At 33.9% G+C, this 21,439-nt stretch overlaps 2 protein-coding genes across 6 annotated transcripts in view; one reads left to right on the top strand and one right to left on the bottom strand.

Moving 5' to 3' along the window:
- The first annotated feature begins 171 nt into the window (after positions 1-171).
- Positions 172-10,963, top strand: LOC123696906 (sideroflexin-2). The gene is made up of 9 exons (XM_045643295.1): positions 172-358; positions 6,254-6,414; positions 7,267-7,437; positions 8,119-8,320; positions 8,984-9,062; positions 9,285-9,372; positions 9,927-10,052; positions 10,485-10,532; positions 10,806-10,963. Exons 2-9 carry the CDS (start codon positions 6,257-6,259, stop codon positions 10,915-10,917), a joined length of 984 nt encoding a protein of 327 aa, XP_045499251.1. The 5' UTR covers positions 172-358; positions 6,254-6,256; the 3' UTR covers positions 10,918-10,963.
- A 3,418-nt stretch (positions 10,964-14,381) lies between these two features.
- Positions 14,382-21,439, bottom strand: part of LOC123696611 — a 77,762-nt gene continuing 70,704 nt past the window's right edge. For all 5 annotated transcript variants that reach the window (XM_045642915.1, XM_045642916.1, XM_045642918.1 and 2 more), the window contains exons 2-6: positions 18,974-21,428; positions 17,617-18,230; positions 16,999-17,305; positions 15,737-16,061; positions 14,382-15,374 (exon numbers count right to left, since the gene is read on the bottom strand). In XM_045642915.1, coding sequence (XP_045498871.1) covers positions 14,972-15,374; positions 15,737-16,061; positions 16,999-17,305; positions 17,617-18,230; positions 18,974-21,428 — 4,104 coding nt within the window. In that variant the 3' untranslated portion in view covers positions 14,382-14,971. The remainder of the gene's footprint in view (positions 15,375-15,736; positions 16,062-16,998; positions 17,306-17,616; positions 18,231-18,973; positions 21,429-21,439) is intronic.

The raw sequence follows: 21,439 nt of genomic DNA, 5'->3' as shown, positions 1-21,439 counted from the left end.
TCAAGGTCATTTTCGACCCAAAATTCCATTGATGGGGTGCTCAGTTTGCATTGGTGCTTTAATCAAGAGATGCGTCAACCACAGGCGTCAACTGAATTGACTGAAATGTAGAGTGCTGTCAATGTCATTGTCATTTGTCAATAGACCAATAGTCGCCGCATTCGGCAATCGCACTTGCAAATTCACAAATCGCAACAAATCGCAAGTCGATTACGATTACTTGTCGCCCGTCGCCGCATTTGGCATTTGGCAGTCGGCAATCGGCATAAAGTGTTATTAAATTTAAATTAAGAATAATATACATACATAACTTTGTTGTACTTTTCGTGGGATTAAAATATAATATTGAACATTTCTAGTAAGTACATAATAATTTATACTAATAAAACAATTTTTAAACGAACCATTCAGAACTGCTTATATAATTTTCAAGCTGGTTTCGCTCAAGTTTTGCGGTATTAATTTAAATGGATGTTAAAACAAATCCAAGGTCGAGCATTCAGGTGTTAGCACGAGACAAATATAATAATAGATATGTACTACGGTGTTGTTAAAAAATAATTTTTCGGTCAGGGTGTACCCTTGGGGGCGCTATGTAAAAGTTAAATAATATCTATTTTTTATGGTTTTATCGGCAAGAATAGCCTAAAATAAACCCTTTTTATTCTTTGTATTTTTTCTCTAAGGTTGATAGTTTTCGAGATAATCGAGTTATAATATACTCATTTACAATGGGATCTGGACTTAGACGAAATTTTGAATTTTTTTTTTAGTCTTTATAATACCTATTTTTTATGGTTTTATTGGCAAGAATAGCCTCAAATAAACCCTTTTTATTCTTTGTGTTTTTTCTCTAAGGTTGATAGTTTTCGAAATAATCAAGCGAGTGTTTTCTGGCACTCGATTATCTCGAACCATAAAAAATAGGTGTTATCTTGTTATAATGAATAAAAAAAATTTCAAAATTTCGACTAAGTCCAGATCCCATTGTAAATGAGTATATTATAACTCGATTATCTCGAAAACTATCAACCTTAGAGAAAAAATACAAAGAATATAAAGAGTTTATTTTAGGCTATTCTTGTCGATAAAACCATAACAAATAGATGTTATACTGACTAAAAAAAAATTTCAAAATTTCGTCTAAGTCTTTTTTCCATAGCGCCCCCAAGGCTACACTCCAACCACATTTATTTATTTATTTATTTATTAATACTTTATTGCTCTTAGAATCATTACAAAAAGACTTAATCTAAGGATACATTACAACAATTGGCGGTCTTATCGCTATGCAGCGATTTCTTCCAGACAACCGGACGTACGAGGAGAAATTAAATTAGAGGAAAGGTGAAGGGTAGAGCATAAATATATATTTATAAAATAAATAAATAAAGACTAAATAAATTACCTGCGTAAAGATATATCCATATAATATATAATAGATACAATAATATAATATATTCACAATCAAATAAGAATATGTTACGTAATAATAGTATAATATTCGAATACATATAATATAAATAATTTATATTAAGTACAGCGAGAGAAATGATAATCACGCACCAATGCTTTAAAACTCGATAAGGATTGTGCATTCTTTATATGAAGAGGCAAAGCATTCCACAATTTGATTGCCTGCACGGTAAATGAAGTGTCATAGAAGTTGGTGTTGTGTTCTGGCATTATTAATCGGAGCATTTCAGTCGACCGAACAGGTTCAGCATTGTTACCCCTAAACACAAATTTTTCTTTGAGATATTTCGGCATTTTTGGAAAAAACAGTACCTGATAAAGAAGATGTAGCACATGAGCATCCCGGCGAAATCGGATCGGTAGCCATTTGAGTTGAGACCGAAACTCAGATACATGGTCATATTTCCGTAGACCAAATATGAATCGTATACAGAGATTTTGTAAACGTTCAAGCTTGTTTAACTGGTCTACGGAGAGATTGACAAAACTCACATCGGCGTAGTCAAGTATAGGCAAAAGGAGGGATTGTGCTAATAAAATTTTGGTCGGGAGAGGAAGGAAATTTTGTAAGCGTCGTAAAGACGCCACAGTTGCATAAACCTTCTTACTTACCTCTCTGATATGATGTTTCCAGGAAAGAGTGTTGTCGAAGTATACCCCCAGATTCCTGACAGTTTCGCTATAAGGAACTGAAGTGCCGTTAACTGTAATAGGTGGGAGGTTCACCCAATTCACCCTTGCAATTAGAGAAGGACTGCCAATTATTATAACCTGAGTTTTTAACGGATTTACTTGTAGGCCATAAGCCGCACTCCAAGTTACAATGTTATGCAAATCCTTGTTAGTTAATTCGATGGCTTGGTGTAAATCGTCAAGGGTTGATTGGGTGTAGATTTGCAGATCGTCGGCATACATGTGGTAGTCGCATGATAGTTTACTTGAGATTGTGTTAATGAATATGGAAAATAGTAAGGGGGACAAAACCCCGCCTTGTGGAACACCAGCACTGACGTCACACCACGATGAAACAACTTCATCAATGCAAATTCGCTGACGTCGCCCGTGTAAATAACTGGAGAACCAGTCAACTACAGGAGACGATAAGTTGAGACAACGCATAAGACTTAGGAGTACATCGTGGTCTACTGTGTTAAAAGCATTACTAAAATCTAGTAATGTTAAGACAGTGAGCTTTTTATTATCCATTCCATAACGAATGTCGTCGGTGATCTTGACTAGTGCAGTGGTCGTACTATGACCGGATCGGAAACCGGATTGGAAAGGATTTAAAAGATTGTGCAGGTTTAGAAATCTTTGCAATTGTTCGTGCACTAATCTTTCGAGGATTTTTGAGAGAAAGGTCAGGATAGATATTGGACGATAATCAGAATAGGAAGAAGGATTAATTTTCTTAGGCAAAGGTATAAGGTGGGAGTCTTTCCAGGACTGAGGGAATGTACTTGAGGATAATGAACAGTTAAGGATGTTTGTTAAAATAGGAATTATGAGGTCAAGGATAGGAATAATCATTTTACGACCAATACCGTCACAACCAACTGCATTCGACGCAATGGACAATATGCTGCGTCTGACATCACTCTCAGTAAACTGCCTAAACATAAAGGGTGGAAAATCCAGTGCTGGTGTTTGGGAAACCGATTTTAATGTCATTTGTTTCTCTATATTACTAAATACAAAATGAGGATTAGAAAAATGCTGATTCAGTAGTTCAAGATTTATGTTCGCAGTATTAGACACATTGCGTTGTTTACCAATGCCTAAAGTTTTTAAAAATTTCCATATGACAGGGGGATCACCATTCTCCACAGAAGCATGGAAATAGCGTCTTTGTGCGTCTCTACAACATGTATTACAACGATTCCTTAACTTGTGATATTTTTCTCGGCTTACATCAGATTTCGCACGCTTAAACCTGGCCTTAGCACGATCCTTGGCCTTCACCAAACTTTTCAATTCTTCTGTTAGCCAGGGTGCAGGTAGATGCTTCACTCTTATCCTCCTAAACGGTGCATGCACGTCGTATAGATTTGTTAGGCAGGTGTTAAAGTATGAGACCTTTTCGTCTAGAGAAGTTGATGTTAGGAGAGGAGACCAATCAATCTTAGAGGCATCGTTTTGGAGCGCATTATAATCTATAGCATTAAAGTTACGGCGTAGGATGGTTTTAGGTTTATCTTTAGGTGGACGGATATTATAGGAAAGGTATAGGAGATCGTGGTGGGAGAACATGTCAGCAGGGAGTTGTCCGTGTTTGCACACCAGATCGGGAGAGGATGTAATGATAAGGTCGAGGAGAGAAGGGGCACAGTTCGGGAGGTGGTGAGTGGAATTGAGTGGAAGCAGACTAAGGTTATGCATGTCAACTACAGTCAGCAATTTCTTAGAACGACTGTCTTTTTTAAGGAGACATGTGTTTAGGTCTCCCATGAATATACATTTATCATATAAGGGTATGTATTTGTCAAAAGTGGCGTCTAAAGAGGAAAAATAGTCAATCAACAAGGAAGGGCTATAGAAAACGCCAAGGAGTATTTTGGAGTGGGATAGGATAACTTCAAGGAGAAGATGTTCTGCAGCATCGATAGGAGGAGGTTGGGATGACTGGCTAACAACAGAAAAGGGAATGTGAGATCGGAGATATATCGCAACGCCACCACCAGTTTTACCGGTACGGTCGTTGCGAATAAGTCGATAGCCAGGTAGAGAATATGAGGAAGAGGATAGGCAAGGCTTGAACCAGGATTCAGAGACGAGGATAGCGTGGATATTACTTGACTCGAACGATGTAAGCATATCAGTATAGTGTGCCGGACATTTAGTTACCTTCTAGAGTGAAATTTTGTGCCTCTTATTTAACTGCAAGATTATTCTTTGGAATATTGTCTTACTCTCACTTAGGTGATTGTTAAAACAGTGGGTAGTTGAAAAATATTATTTACTATTTAAAAAAATATTGTAAAATACTTATTTCCAATACTTACAGAGGTAAATTGTTAAAGGGACAAAATTATGTATCACCCACTAGTTTACTACAAAAATCTATGCAAAAGTATCTCATGATGTAGAATGTTGGGTATATTCTTATTGAAACTATCCACATTACTTGTTATTATGCTGTCTTTTTTTGACACACTTCCTCATTATATCTATATTAACTACTGTAATTTGATATGCAGCAGCAACAAGAAACAGTATTATTCAAATGTATCTGATATATGATCTGAACATCATTTAAAAAATTGCAGTAGCACAATGAATAAACAACAATAATTGATTATAATTATGCTACAATTCATAAAATTTTTCTAGTTATAAATAAATTTTAAATACCTAGCAATTTGTGAGACACTGGAAAGTTTAAAAGTGATTTTGTGATCTATAGTAATATTATAAAGCTGAAGAGTTTGTTTGTTTGAACGCACTAATCTCAGGAACTACTGGTCCGATTTGTAAAATTCTTTCGGTGTTAGATAGCCCATATATCATCATGCTAAGAGCATCAAGAGGAGCAACGTTAGCTAGTTATATATAAATGCAATTTTTCCTATAAACAATTGATTTTCCTCATAATTAATGTATTTTCTGAACAGAAAATGAAATTTATCATATTAGATAGTTTCTCCTATACAATTGTTTCATAAATTACATAATAACCAGATTATATAATTTATTGCAATAATATACTAGGAAATGTCAATAAAATATTGCACTCTATAATCAGAGAATAAGATTATGATCAACACGAGTATGTGCATGTTTATCATGTACATAAACTAATAAACACTATCCTACTAATATTATAAATGCGAATGTTTGTGAGGATGTGTGGGTGTGTGTGTTTGTTAGTCTTTCACGCAAATACTACTGAACCGATTACAATGAATTTTAGCACACATATAGAGGGTAACTTGGATAAACACATAGGATAGGTTTCATCCCGGAAATCCCACGGGAACGGGGACTATGCGAGTTTTTTTTTCAAAACATAGCTAGTATAAAACAGATATATCGCTGTTTGTGTGTCCTATGTATGCTTAGATCTTTTAAACTATGCAACGGATTTTGATGCGGTTTTTTTATTGGATAGAGTAGTTCTTGAGAGTAGTTATAATTAAATTTGTTAAAATTTAGACAAAGCAGGCAATGCCACGGGTGGAAAACTAGTTAAATATATGAACACAAACTTCAATAACTGGCTATAAATCTGTTTATGTGCAAATGAAGCTTTATGTGTAAACTGTAAACTGTAGAGAAAATAGTGTTATAACTTTGAGATCACTATTTAATAGGATTTATGGATGATAATTAATAGTTACTTATTAAGAAAACCTATAATTTTTTCTCGTAAAGTTATTTTTCTTATCGATAGTTTAATTACTATAAATTGGTTAATCAGAGGTTGTACGTTCTTAAAAGTTAAAAGTAAAGTAAAACACTAAAAAATAAACATATAGGTACAACAAATCTGCACTGATGTGAAGAGAAATAATATACATTACTAGCTTTCCGCCCCCGTTTCGCCCACTTTGTCTAAAACTTGATAAATAATAATTTACCTACCTAGTATAATATATAAATCTTTAAAACTACGCAACGGATTTTGATGCGGTTTTTTTTAATAGAGTGATCAAGAGGAATGTTTTAGTATATAATTTATTAGGTTTTAGACAAAGCAGGCGAAGCCGCGGGTGGTAAGCTAGTATTATCTAATATCCATCTGTGTTTTGTAAGTTAAATATCTTTGTTTATATTTCAGAAAATGGCTGCAGAAAAAAGAATTGACATCACCCAGCCTCTATGGGACCAAAGCACGTTTGTGGGCAGATTTCGGCATTTTGCCTTCATCTCGAATCCTCTCCTCTCTCTTGTTCCGGAGAAGGAATTGTACCAGGCTAAAGAGCTCTATGTTAATTATAAGTAAGTAGTTTTAAATTTTAAAAACAATATAATAGTAATTAGTAGGATGTAGACCTAATATTGCTATTGACGGTCCTATACAACTTTACCAGATGTTTTATATAAGTAATTATATTATAGTTTAATTATTTTTCAGCTTTTCCATTGTGGGTAGCTAAAATTATTATTTACCAAATTTCCGTCCACGGCTTTGCCCGCGTCTTCAAAGAAAAACCCATATAGTTTCCGTATCTGTGGGATTTCTATGATAAAAAGTAGCCTATGTCCTATAATGGGTCTTCAGCTACCTACATACCAAATTTCATTGTAATTGGTTCAGTAGTATTCGCGTGAAAGAGTACCTAACAAACATCCATCCTCACAAACTTTCACATTTATAATATTTGTAGGATGTTCTTAAAAATTCTAGTATAAACAGATTGAGACTGTGCATTTATTAATAGTAATTGCTGGAAATTTTTACAGTAGATCTGATTGATTGTTCATTAATATTCATATTCTCAATAAACAACTATGCCATAGTTCAAAGCTCATAAATACGGAAATATCTATGATCTATCCTTATATTATGTATATTATAAAGCTGAAGATTTTGTTGTTTGTTTGATCGCGCTTATCTCAGATACTACTGGTCCGATTTGAAAAATTCATTCGGTGTTAGATAGCCATTTCAGTCATTTATTGAGGAAGGCTATAGGCTATAATTATATCATCACGCTAAGACCAACAAGAGCGGAGCAATGCGGGTAAAACCGCGGGACAACGCTAGTTGAGTGATTTATAGAATAGTAAGATTGACCAACTAATACACGAATTTGTCATTATACAAATTTAATAAAATACACCTTTCAGGGAAGGAAAAGAGCCCTCCGGAACAACAATAGACCAAGTGGTGAGAGCGAAACAGTTATACGAATCGGCATTTCATCCAGACAGCGGTGAACTACAAAATGTCTTCGGAAGAATGTCATTCCAAATGCCTGGAGGATGTCTCGTTACAGGCGCTATGTTGCAGTGGTACAGGTAATTTATAAAATAATAACAAGTAAAATTAAAAGAGCATTAAACATTTTTATGTTGTCACATCGTTTGAATCAAATCTGTCCATGTAAAGTGGGTCAAAATCACATGTAAAGACATACAAACATATAGGTGAATTTGATAAAAGCGTGGTAAAATGAATCGCCGTGTGTTGATAAGCGTAAAACTCGAGATTGGCTCGACCAATTCAGTATTATTTAACGGCTTTGTTCAAGGACAAAGATTTGTGGAGAAAATTCGAAAAAGGGGCAATAGGTCAGAACCACGTCTAAAAATACATTTAACAAGCTTTCTATTTGAAAAGGTTCCGGTCTGTGTGACATATCTATTTTTAATTAATTAAGTACAAGTAGGTGAAGGTACCTTTTGGACCTTGCAGATAAAGCTTTTTTTCTACACCACTGAGGATATGGTGGTGTGTGTGTTCGATTACGTTCGATTCGAGTTCAATTACGAGTAGTAAATATAGGTAAATTTAAATAATTTTTGTGAAATAAAATTCAATTTAAATTCAAATTCGTTTATTCTGAATATAACCTAACCTAACCTAACCTTCGAGCTACAATTAGGTGGTACTGTACTGTGTTTAATAAAAAAAAGATACCTTATATTTATTTCTACCTAGTACCTAAGCACTTAAAAAAAATCTCAAAATAATTTCAGAACAGCCACAGCGGTAGTATTCTGGCAGTGGGTCAACCAATCATTCAATGCTTTGGTTAATTATACGAACCGTAACGCTAATTCGCCATTAACAACTAAGCAAATGGGCGTGGCGTATGTGTCAGCGACATCCGCGGCCATGGCTACGGCGCTAACGTTCAAATTCGTTATACAGAAACGCGCGACCAATCCCATTTTGGCGGTAAGTTAAAAAAAAATAACAGAAATTAAGCATAGACAATTTTTTTCAAAATTCGAATATTTTTAAAATTTACATATTATTTTGTGTTGTTTTGTATTGTTTTTTTTGTGTTATGGCAATTTTTATTGTTATAAAAAAAATTCAATAGCAATAAAAAAAGCATAGTTAGATATTTTTTCGGGTGTCGAACATTTTGAAATTATAGGTATATAGCTCTTTTTCGTATTTATGGTTAGAATTTTTTTTAGAAATTCATCTAATATACTACTTTTCTTTATAAGATTCATATCAAGTTAAATTATATTGCTGAAAAGTATTTGACCATTTCTACGAAGGTATAAAAAAAAATTTATACAAGCAGAAAGCTACATTATTCTTGGACGACATGTTGTACGTTTAATTTTGTTTTTGCTGATGTGAGGATGTTATTCTAGTATTTTCTATATAAATGTTAAAAGGAATTTAAGTCCTCAGATTGCGAGTCTGTTTGTATGAAGTAATATCTATATTTGGCAAATCATTGAAAAAAATACGATATATTAAAAATATACCTACAGTGATAAGTTTTTTAGTGGCGATATATTCGTCGTAATCTGATTTTAGCCAGATGTTATTTTTTATTTTAATAGATTTAATTAACAAATACATAATTTTTTTTTTCAGAGATTTGTACCTTTTGTAGCGGTAGCGTCGGCCAACTGGGTCAACATTCCATTGATGAGGCAGAATGAAATATTATTAGGTATGTATCAAAATATAAAAAAATGTCTGTCTGTTTCTGTAAGTTATCGATATTTTTTGGCTACTTACTTTTATTTAAGAAATATTTTTTTTCAGTACTTAACTAATATTTACAAACAGGTATAATTAGTAAAATGTTAGAGGTAAATCAAAATTTTTATAGATATCACTTGAATTGAAAATTTTATTCTCATAAACATAATATGATAATTTTTTATTCTAGGTCTTGATGTAACAGATGAAAATGGAAAGATTATTGGAAAATCACAATTGGCCCCTGTTAAAGGAATTTCACAAGTTGTTACTTCTAGGTAACTATAAATGTTTAATTAATTTGCTTTATTTTCTACTAGATTTCAGCCCGCGGCTTCGCCCGCGTTTGCAAAGGAAAACCCGCATAGTTCCCGTTCCCGTGGGATTTCCGGGATAAAAACTATCCTATGTGTTAATCCAAGTTACCCTCTATATGTGTGCTAAATTTCATTGAAATCGGTTCAGTAGTTTTTACGTGAAAGAGTAACAAACATCCATACATCCATACTTACAAACTTTCGCCTTTATAATATATTATATTAGATATTAGATTCCTTTTCCATTTTATTGTTCTACAACATGGAGTTCTAAGAATATAGGTATTCTTTCTAATTTAAATTTTGTGTATTTTTGTGTAATTCCAAACCAGCTAATCATTTTTCGACGATTCTAGATTAAATTACATCAAAATCAAGTCCTTAATTTAATAAAAAGTTTCCGATTGAAAGAGTAAATAAACATACAACCATACATTCTTTTATTTTTTTTTGTTTACAACATTAATTAATAGTCAATAAAAAAAAAAAAAATAAATAAATAATATAATTTTCAGGATAGTAATGTGCGCGCCCGGTATGTTACTCTTACCTGTTATTATGGAAAGATTGGAGCCTAAAGCGTGGATGCAGAGAATTAAATGGGCACATATTGGGATACAGACCGGCATTGTTGGACTTTTGTAAGTAACATTTATTATTTAATTTTAATTATAATCTCTATCTCTATTTATATAAAATTGTCTCAATATTAGTTACCATATTCCTCCGAAACAAATGGACCGAATCTCGTGATATTTTGTGTGCCTATTGGGTGGATCTGATAATAATAATCAGTCAACAACTATTTTTTATACTGCTTAGTGGTAATTGAGTAAGGCAGAACAACGTTTGCCGGGACAGCCATTTTATACATTTTTAGTAGTAAGTCAGTCTAGCTTGGAATGGTATAAAATTTTTTTAGGTAGATATGTAAATCACAGGTAGATTCCACTTAAAAAAAAAGGTATATTACACACTCAATTGTCACTTACTGTTGATAATATAAAAAATTGAGCTTATCAAATACATATTATGCGAAATAAAATCATAACACATTTTTTTTTTTATTTCAGCTTAACATTCATGGTGCCTACCGCGTGCGCTTTATTCCCTCAGAGATGGTATGTATATTTTTTCTGTTTCTTATAAATTACTAGCTGCTCCGCGCGGTTTCACCCGCGTGGCTCCACTCCTGTTGCTCGTAGCGTGATTATATATAGCCTATAACCTTCCTCGATAAATGGGCTATCTAACACCGAAAGAATTTTTCAAATCGGACCAGTAGTTCCCGAGATTAGCGCGTTCAAATAAACAAACAAACTCTTCAGTTTTATAATATTAGTATAGATTATATGCATTTATTATACTTCTATAATAATTCCTTTAATTTACAGCAAATTATCCATTGACACAATTAAGAGGTTCGAACAAGACAGATACGAAGAAATATTGAAGAACACAGATGGAAAACCGCCTAAATATGTTTATTTCAACAAGGGACTGTAATTTATTAAAAAAAAAATTGACTAAGAAGGAAAAATGGGTTTGAAACTCTGGTCTGTGTGGGATTGATTGATATTAAAAATTATTTTTAAGTATCAGTACGCAATAAATCGATTTTTTAGGTTTTTTATTTATATAAAAATTTTTTTTATTTTTTACCAAAATTGTTGAAAAAAACAATTGATGTAGATTATGTTCGTAACGATTTTAAGTTGTTGCAAATATGGAGGAAAAACGCAAAAAAAAATCAATTTTTTGCGTTTTCGAGAGATTCAAAATATATATCAATGTCATTAAATTCATATTAAAATATAAATTATATTCTACTTTCCAGTTCGATAAAAAAGAATAGTGATAGCAGCTCTAAATAAACGTCAATTATGATATTATCATATTTGTTATGTACTTAAATATTTAATAAAATTGACGGAATTGACACGATGACTTAAACCAACTTATTTCTGCCTACTTATTTCACAAAAATGCCTACTTATTACACAAAAATACAGACAATATTTATTTAATTATGTATTAAAAATTAGAATATATGACACAGTCTATCTCACTTCATATGGGAATATATTATGTGTAAGAGTGAGAAGGTATTACTTAGTTAAGCTTAGAAATAGAATTAAGTTTCTGTTAGAATTGAGAAATGCTTGCAATATATTAAAAGACATTACTTTCATTTAGTTAAGTATGATTCATGACACTGCCGCGGCCGTTTGAAATTAGTTAAACTATTCTAGCTGGAGCTCATATTAATAAATAATAGTGAATTAAAAAAAAAACAAAACAAATAAAAATTTATTTTTCAAAGACAGGTACAGCATTATGTTCTGACCCTGACCTTCGAACTAGTGGTAAACTGTGTTTCGAATAATTCGTTTCGTTTTAAATAATTTAAAGTTCAGAATTTTGGACTTTCTCTGTCTCTTTATAATGATCATGTATGAGTCGTGACCATATCCTAGATTTGCTCAGTTCATGAAATGATCGATAATTTCATGAAATGCGACCATTTTAAGAAATTATGGAACATTCATGAAGTGAGCAATTCTACGATATGGCTACGACATATGCACCAAATATTTGTTATTGAAAAATCGGTTTTATGTTTAAGTAAAAGTGAAAAAAGCTGTATTTTTTTTCAAGCTCTTTAGGTAGTATCTGATGTGCTAGTTTTAAATATTGTACTGTGTTATAGATTTGTTTTTAAATTATATTATTTTAAAAGCAATTATATTATGTAGATGTGTAGGAGCTTTAATGTTTTTTGCGCAAGTATTTTTTTTGTTTTAAAGCATTTTTTGTCTATGTTTAATTCATCTGCATTTTATCGCATTTTGTTATTAAAATCATTTATTGTACATTTTTTTTTTGATCTGATTAATTTAAATATTATTTGGCATAAGTAGCCTTTGTAGTATTATTTTTTAGTATTGATATTATTTTCGACTTTCGTGTAAATATATTATTTTGCTTACTTTTTATGACTTAATACAATAAATGTGCTATATTTTCTTTACATTGTCAACGTTTTTTCCAATTCCGTGGATTATTTTTAAAATACAAAATATCTATGTACAACATTCCATCTATCTGTCTTTCTGTTTATATTTTAAGTTAGATGCGTTGATATAAAGTTTTTCGGAGATTATTTAAATACCGACTTTTATTCCAACAGTGCCATGGTTCCAACAGTTCCTTTAAAAATAATGGCGACTGATAATGCATTATGAATTATACAATAAAAAATACAAATAAATATCGAAAAAATCGGAAACGTCAGCCATTTTGTAATACTTGTAAGAAAATAAATTTTGTGATTTTGACAATAGTATTATAGTAGTTTAAAAAAAGTTATAATATTGTGTTGATTTGTTATCGCTTGTTATGTATCACGCTTTAAGATTGAGACAATAAATTTGTTGTGAAATTATGTTTTTTGTTTTATTTTTTTCAGTCAACGAAATATCTTCTTCATCATCAGACAATATACCTAATTTTATGTACCTATGTACATAATATTATCTTCCCACTTCTCACTGCTGGGACACGGGCTCACACTCGTAATATTATGACATACATAATTTCATCAAAATATTATAATTATAAAATTTTATAAGACAGTACCTACAAAATTAAATCAATTTTTACTCAGTTTATTTATTAGTACAACCAGGTACAAGCTTAAATTGAAAATAAATATATAATATATAATAATCCAAAAGTTGTATGGATAGAAAAATAATAACCAAGTAGTGTAGTAGTGTATAGAAACGTCCGTAATCCAAATGAAAACATAGTTCTTCAATAGTTGTTCGATGGTCTTTGCCCAAGAATAGCAACCAAATTAATAAAACGTTTTTATAACAGCGCCATCTTACGGCTTGTAGATAGAACTATTTTAAAGAGTCAACAAAAATATTTTGTTAAATAATATTATATAAAAAAATATTTATTAATAATTACATAAAAATAAACAGAGGAATTTAATAAGCATTCAATATTATTATTACTAAAAAAGTCTGCAATTACATAATACCACAGATAACTAATACCGACATACAGTATTCGTCTACCCTCATTTTATTTTGCTAAATCGCGATGTTGAAATTTTTTCTGCAAATTCATACAATAATTATCGTAAAAGCTAGTACATCGGGGTCAGCAGCTTCGAGGGAAGCCAGTCGCCACGCTGGTCTGCTGTGGCTTGCGTTCAGATGAGACGAAAGTCTAAATATTCCAAGTGATTTATTCACAGACTGATATCCCGCCCATTGAGGCGTGTTCTGCAAGTAATTGCGTCACCTCGAAGTCGGGCACTCTACAACCCTTCTTGTGGTTAACTCGACCCCTCTTTTGTAACTTTTTAGACTAAATTATTTTTAGTGCATATTTGTGTACCTACGCGAATCTTTGTAATGAACTATTAAGTGATTGATTTTTATGTCTTTTGAATCTTTTATTTAGTGTTATTATATTCATTTTTTTATTTAGTTTTATTATATTCATGATAGTGAAGTTGAACGACAATGAAATAAAATTATGAATATTTTCTCTTCTTTCTTTCTAATGCTTGTATAATTTTAATCGATTCTGTAGTTTTTTTTTAATATGTTAAAGTGATTGAATATCCGCTAACTTTGAATATTGTAGCAAGATATCTTAGGATATTAGGTGGTTTTGTAATTGTAATTAAGAATTTCTAAAATAGCTCCAATCACTTTCGTGTTTCGTTTCGTGTAGTAGGTAGGTAGACAGTTTTCGGCGCGAATTATTTCGCGATAAATCGATCTAGATTCTAGGCTCTAGCATGAATTCATTGTTACAGAAAGTTAAAGTACCTACCTAGAGAAAAGCTGGATCATCTTGTTTCGTCTATCATACCAGATTCTTTATTGTTAAAATCGAGTTGTCGGGGTATGTTTTAAAGGGATAGGCTTTACAAATAAAACCAAAAATAAGTTATACGTATATCTTTATTCGATAAAAATTAATACAAGTATGAAAATTATTTGAACTATAGAGTCGCTTGTACGCTAGATATAAGTAATATAAATACATGCATTTACAATTATGTTAGTGTATTATAATACAAGGCACCGATTGTTGAGTATCAGTACAAGATTCGTTGGCACTTTATGGTATAGCTAGTCCTGATTTGGCAAGACAATTTTGACATTTCATGGACTTATTTTTTATCTATACTTACAAGATTTTATACTCTGTATTCGTAAATGTAAAATTTTCGTTTTTTCGACGTCGAATGCTACACAGTTTTTAAACAATATAAAGCTATGTTAATTTTATCTTATAGTCTTTTAATATGGATATGAGAGGTTAGTTTTAAGTACGCGTAGCGATCGTCAATATTTCTAAACTTAAAAACAAGATTGCCAATAAATAAAAAGGACTGCTAAAATGTTGATCGAGTGCCCAATAACTAAATATATAATCTTACACTAACAATTAACGAGGTTTCGCATTCGTATTTAAAAACGGGTTGCCATTATTTAAAAACAAATGCGTTTCTCTTTTTAAAGTAAAGCTATTAATACACAGTCGCTTTTTCTAGCAACACAGACGCGTCACACATCGCCTTAGCGGTGGACCGGACCAAGAACATTAAATGTAATTGTTCGAAGACATTCAGTTGTATTCTTGTTCGCACTAAACCGTGTAAAACTGTGGCTCTTTCGAGATCCAGCCACCTTTGTAGCGATAGTTCTCTTTCATCTACAGGCACTCCTTGTACGACATCTAGCGGACCCCAAAGCATAAACTCTAGAACCGATTTCGCTTGGTTCAATGATATCGCGCGTTCTTCTTGTAATACTTCTTTTAGGAGTGGTGATAACTTCTCTCCAGGGAGCAGGATTTCTAGGGCTTTGATCGCACATTTGCATAGTGAAGAGAGGTTTTCATCGTCCTGTTTGCTGCAGTCCTCGCTTAGCCTGAAAGAGAATAATAGATATTAATAATAGAAACAATAGATATTATTTCTCAATATCATAAATTACAAAAGACAAGTTTTTTGTACTTTTATAAGTAACCGAATTAGTGTTCATAAAGTAGGTATCTAATTATTTTGTTTGCAGAAGTCCATAATACGGCGTATACGGCCATATTCTACATTATACGGCGAAAATATTATATTGTTTTATTGCTTTACAATTTGAATTATGTATATTGGCAACGCAAAAATACTTTAGACTACCTATTTGTTGTTAGATTTTAACATCAAGAATTGTGCGCTTAGCGGAACTTTTATTATTACTTATTACATACATTTTACAGTAAAAAAAAATACACCTACCCTTGCAAAATACACAATCTGCCGTAACAATTGGTCTTGGGAGCGGACAGAGAGTTCAGTCTGTCTTCAGACGCCGACGTGTTAGCACTGCCCATATTTTCTTTGAAAATTATAAACGATGTTAACGTTTCTGGTACTTCTTCCACGCCTCTAGCTTGGAGACACTTTAGTCCTATTATAATTTGGAGCATCAAGAAGATTGCTTCGTGGATTTGTTCGGTTTGAACTAATTGATGTTCTTTAGTAGTGAGGTTGGCTGTGTGGAGATGTTCGCCGTAGGTGTGGATGGTGTCTGCGTGTGCGTGCGCGAGTACTACTATGGTAGCTGAAAAAAATAAAGAATGAAATATTAATTTAACTGATTTATTAACATAATTTTACTGTGCATCAAACTATACTGGAGTTTTCCAGCGCTGGAGCCTTCCTCAAAAACCACTCTTATTCGTTTGAATACCTTTGGTACACGGGCATCTAGTAATTAAAAAAATCGAGAGAGTAGCTTTATTTAAATACGTTGCATATAAAAAAATGTTTTCAAAATAAAAAAAAGAGTATTATATGTTTAATATTGCAAGATGCATAGAGTGGAAGAATGAAAAATAAACACGTTATATGTAATTATTAGAGTAAAATTTATTTGCCGCTGCAGCTATTTTTAATAAACCTTTAAGCTAGAAATAAATATACGTATCTCGGTATAAATATACCTTTATATGTCACCGAAGGGATGCACCCTAGTTTCTATTTTAAGCATCTACTTTTATGCAACGCATATCCTGACTAAACTCACGCTTAATAAACACCTATTTATTTATTCAACTAGATATTTCCACAATAACAATAAGGTGCAGAAATAAAGTTTTAATCCATACTAATATTATAAATGCGAAAGTAACTCTGTCTGTCTGTCTGTTACTCAATCACGCCTAAACTACTCAACCAATTTTCATGAAATATGGTATAGAGATATTTTGATACCCGAGAAAGGACATAGGATAGGTTTTATCCCGGAAATCCCACGGGAACGGGAACTATGCGGGTTTTTCTTTGACTGCGCGGGCGATGCCGCGGGTGGATAGCTAGTATATTATGTGAGGAAAATGCAATGCAATGCAATATTTACTGTGTTGAGATAATATGAGAAAACTTTAATTCAAGTTCTCAAAAAAAATAAAGATTCATTTAATTTCTACAGAAAGTTGATAGGGAGATACAACTTTAAAATCTAAACAAAGAAAGATTCATTCTGCTGTCAAACATACCTTGAACCAGATCCTCCCCATCCTCTTCAAACTGCTGCAACGGTACCAAGTCGCAGAACTCGGTTATAGCGTTCAAACTCAACGTCTGCGGTTGCACCGACTGGCAGACCATCTGCGAGCCCATGTGTTCCTTGTGCACCATTAGGGTTACATTCACCGGCCCTTGGTTGGAATTCCAGACTGCTGGGTAGAAGAACCGCTTGCCGGCTTTCGTGTGCTTCTGCTGGATTGTGAAGTCGTTCCAGCGTAAATTGGTGCATGCTTTCAAGCCGCGGAGTGAGGGTTGCATGGCTGCGCTTTGTTGGACCTGGAATGGGGAATTAATCTTATTATAGGCATTATGATAATTATCTAATGACCCGTCAAAAAAGCTTTGAGTAAAATCACTAAATTATTTAGGATTATTAATTAAATCTTTTAAGTGTCAATTATATTTTACTTCGATTTATCATATTTTAAAACCGGAAAGGGAACTTTCACAGTAAATTGATCTCAAAATTAAACCACATTTACGTAAGTTATCTATCTAAAGGCGATCCAATTTCTATTCACTTACACCGCAAGTATTGCATCAAACGAGAGTTTAGGAGAAAATTATAGGAATTACACGAAAATTACCTGTTCCAAGACCTGCGCTAGCGCTTCGTGATTCGCGATGACCACGGCCCCGTAATTATCCTCCAAGTTCTTGTGGACCACGCTCCTTCCCTTCCTGACACGCAATTTGTTCGTCGTGGTCTTTGGCGTCATGTCCGACTGGTAATCTTCGTTGTTAGAATTGTCCATGTTATCGTTCGAACTATAGAAGCTGTATGGGGAGTATATTTCTGACTCCGTTTCGCTTCCACAGTACGGTAGGGATGAACGGAAGTTGTATTTCGGGAACTCGGTGGTTTCAGTCTTGCGTTCTGCGCGTTCTTCTCTGGGCTTTATGGCGGAGTCGCATTCGGGTGAACTAGAGCGTGCGTGGTTCACGTATTCGTAATCGCTGTCACTATTTTTAGCTGAGTCGCAGTTTTCCTCGTCGTATTTACCGGTGTTGTATACGTCGTCGTAGCTGTTGATAACTGGCTCGTTTGTGGCTTGCACTAGTTCTTGTGGTCCATCATCTATATCGTCTTTGTCATCATCTATGGGTGATCTACGTTTGAGCAATTCTAATTGGGTTTCCCGTTCGCGCATGCTCGCTGTCCTTTCTGGTTTTCTTGGCGCCAGCGCTGATCGTATTTCTCCTGGAATTATTATTCATACCATTATTTTTACGTTTAGTGGATGAGTCGATATGGTTTTATTAGTATGTATGCTTCTTGATACTAAAATAAATTGAGGGAAATTATTAAAAAAAATCGAAAAAAATCATGAAATGCTGACATAAATATGTTTATTAGATTAGACGTGATGAAGATGTACGTAAATATCTGTTATATCATATTTTATTGCAAGTTGGATATTATTTTGTAAAATTGACAGTTTTATAATTTTAATGTGGGACAAAAACCGCTCACTTAATCATAAATTCAATGTAAGGCGCATAAAATCATTTACAGTCGAGGTCACTGTAATGACATCATTTTAATATCGTAGCTTCAAGTGTTGATAGTTTTTTTAAGCAAAAACTCTTCAGCAAGCAAAATTATTGCTATACAAGATATTTGAAACTTATAATGTAAATCTATTTCTAAGAATGTGACCACACGTAGTATTTACATGAAATAATGATCGACTGTTGATAATTAGATAATAATTACTGTTTTCAACGAATATTACTCATTGCACGAATGACAATGATACCGTTCATTAATTATGAAAACATAAAAGAATGAAAATGTTCTTTGCAAGTGTTGGTTCAATAATAATTAATAATGAATGCGTGGAAATTATATAAACTACAGATAAATGTTTACAAATTGGATTTATGGCCGTCGTTAAAATATTTCCTTCACATTAATTTATAAGCTATGTAATCGTGACTTACCTAAATTAGCATAAATGTTGTCAGCGTTGGTAGGTGTGGCTGCCCAAGTTTGTTGTTTTTGTTTCTTTTGTAGAGCAATAGATTTCGGAGGGGGCGGTCTCGCCGGTTTGGGAACGTTGGAAGTGTTTTTGTAGTCTTCACTCGATAACCTCGGAGGCGGAGGCGGCTTGTTCACGACCTTGGGCATGTCATCTGTCGCGGAACTACAGACGCTGTATATTGACGACACATCGTCGTGACTCAGCCGCCTCAGGTTCTCTGACGCCTCGCCATTCGATTTCACAACTTCAACACTCGATCCGTTGATATCCAGAGGATGTATGATCACTAACCGCGGCTTCGGTTTTGGTGTCAAATCGTAAATATCTTCAGTTTTAGTCATCATTTTTGTGACGGTTGGCACACTGAGCTCTTTTTTATCCAGGTCTTTAGAAGACCCGATGCGCAATAATTTTTTGATCGAGAACTTTAGCTTTCCTTTCCGCTTTTCATCTAAAAGTAAATTGTCATGAGATAGGGAAATATTTCTTCTAGGTGCTGGTTCTGGAATGTCACTCTTGCAGAGATCCGGCTCGTTTGAATGTTTTTGTTTTGGAGAAGATGACATAATGGCCCTTTCGCGTTTTTCCATTTCGCGAACGACTGGTGAGTCAGACTTCATGAAACCGTTTGCGTTTCTTTGGTAAATATTATTAGAAAACTCCTCCGTTGGGGATAAAGGTGGGGTCGGTGCTTTCCGTTTGCACATACTGCTAAGTGAAGTGTCACTATCTTGTTTGGTCAATACTGGCTTTGCGTAATATAAAGCATCCGATCTGTCCTCGCACAATTCATCATTCCTATCCTCATTTACATGTCGCGGAACTTTCTCCTCGTCTTTTTTTGTTGTTTGCATAATATTTTGCATTGCGGTATTACTTTTCTTGGTCGTTTGTTTTATGGCTGGTTTTACAGGAAGCTTGGGCTTTTCTGGTACGACCGGTTTCGACGGCATTATATCAGTGATCATACCATGTAGGAATGATGGACGGGGATCCATAGTAGGTACTGGGCTTTTAGGTAAGGCCGGGGCTTCACTAGATTCATCGGGGTCCGCTCTTCCATCGGGTTCCCCAGCCAGTTCTCGACTTGCTTCCGCGGAGAAAATCGCTTCTTGTTGTGGAATGATAGGTGGCATATCTATAATAGGACTTTGGAATGTTGAATATCCACTATGGGCTTGCCCATCTACCTTTCTCACCTGTCCTATAGGTGACATTTTAATGTTTTTATCGCTTTCGTTAAATACCTTGATTTTTACAGTTTCTTCACATTTGTGTGACTCGGAGAAATGGCCACTGTCATCGTTATCGGAGTCAGTTCTTACACTAAAGCTTTCATCGTCAGAAGTGAATGAGTTATTAGCGGTTGAATTCGATGTACTCACAGCCGAATCAACACTGCTACTTTCAATGTTTATCTTACAAAACTTAAATTCTGATCTACTAAGATTAACTTTTGGTCTCTCTTGAGTCTTAGGTAACGGGGATTTTCTTACAATACCATTCTTCTTTGTTTCAGACGTCTCTTTTCTCTCAAAGTCATCTTGCATACTTTCCTTAATTTTTTCTTCGACAACAGTTGGTTTGTTATTATTTTGTGATAAGTTTAAGTCAGTACCACCCCCCAGCCTGTTCTGCTGTAAAGTTTCAGATATTTCTTCCAGTAGTGACTTTTCTGTGCATAAAATAGCATCAGATGATTTAACACCTTCTGTTGTTATAATTGTTTCAGATTCCTTAATGTAAGTAGAGAGAATGATATTTGTTTTATAATTACTTGATGTCTCTTCGGTGGGAGGGTCACTAACGTTAATGACAGCGGGTTTTCGAGTGTGCGTTTTGATTGGGGAGTTCTTGTTATCTTGTCCGAACGGGGTAACTGACACCATTAAAGTTTTCTTCTTTCCATCAGAGTCTGTTTGTACTTTACCTAGCATTAACGAAGTATAAGACTTAGCAACTGAATCGCCAAGCAGATTAGCTTTCACTGTGTTAAAATCAGTGTTAGATTTTGTTATTCTGTGTAGCTCTCTTTCCTCTTCAGTGTCTGGGAATGTATCATCTACGTCGTTGTCTTCGGAGACCTCGAATTCTTCTCCGTCAGACCAGTCGTCACCTCCATATCCTATTACACTGCATACTTCTTCTGGAAATCGTACGTTACGTTTGCTCTTTTTCTTCGAGTGAACTTTAAGAATACTCGGTGGGGTCTTCTTAAAGAATGTGCTTCTGTTTTGGAATGGAGTCGCTAAATATTTACTACCATCCGATGTCTTGTCTTGCTTGACGTGTTCTTCGCGTGATTTGAAGCAGTTAGAGCAAAAATCTTTTTTCCACGCATTCTGTACGAAGTTGTGGCAGACGGGTGACATTTTGCTCCGCGAATAGCGTCTGTTGATCACATAACTGGCATTCTGAAAAGAAA

The sequence above is a fragment of the Colias croceus genome, chromosome 13 (assembly GCF_905220415.1).
Source record: "Colias croceus chromosome 13, ilColCroc2.1".
Lineage (NCBI taxonomy): Eukaryota > Metazoa > Arthropoda > Insecta > Lepidoptera > Pieridae > Colias > Colias croceus.
This window is presented reverse-complemented; position numbering and strand designations above follow the sequence as displayed.

Bases quoted from the DNA above. Each gene is read 5' to 3' on its own strand.
- LOC123696906 (XM_045643295.1), top strand. From the start codon at position 6,257: ATGGCTGCAGAAAAAAGAATTGACATCACCCAGCCTCTATGGGACCAA. The intron at 8,321-8,983 runs GTAAGTTAAAAA...TTTTTTTTTCAG, and splicing joins CGACCAATCCCATTTTGGCG to AGATTTGTACCTTTTGTAGC. The intron at 9,063-9,284 runs GTATGTATCAAA...TTTTTATTCTAG, and splicing joins GCAGAATGAAATATTATTAG to GTCTTGATGTAACAGATGAA.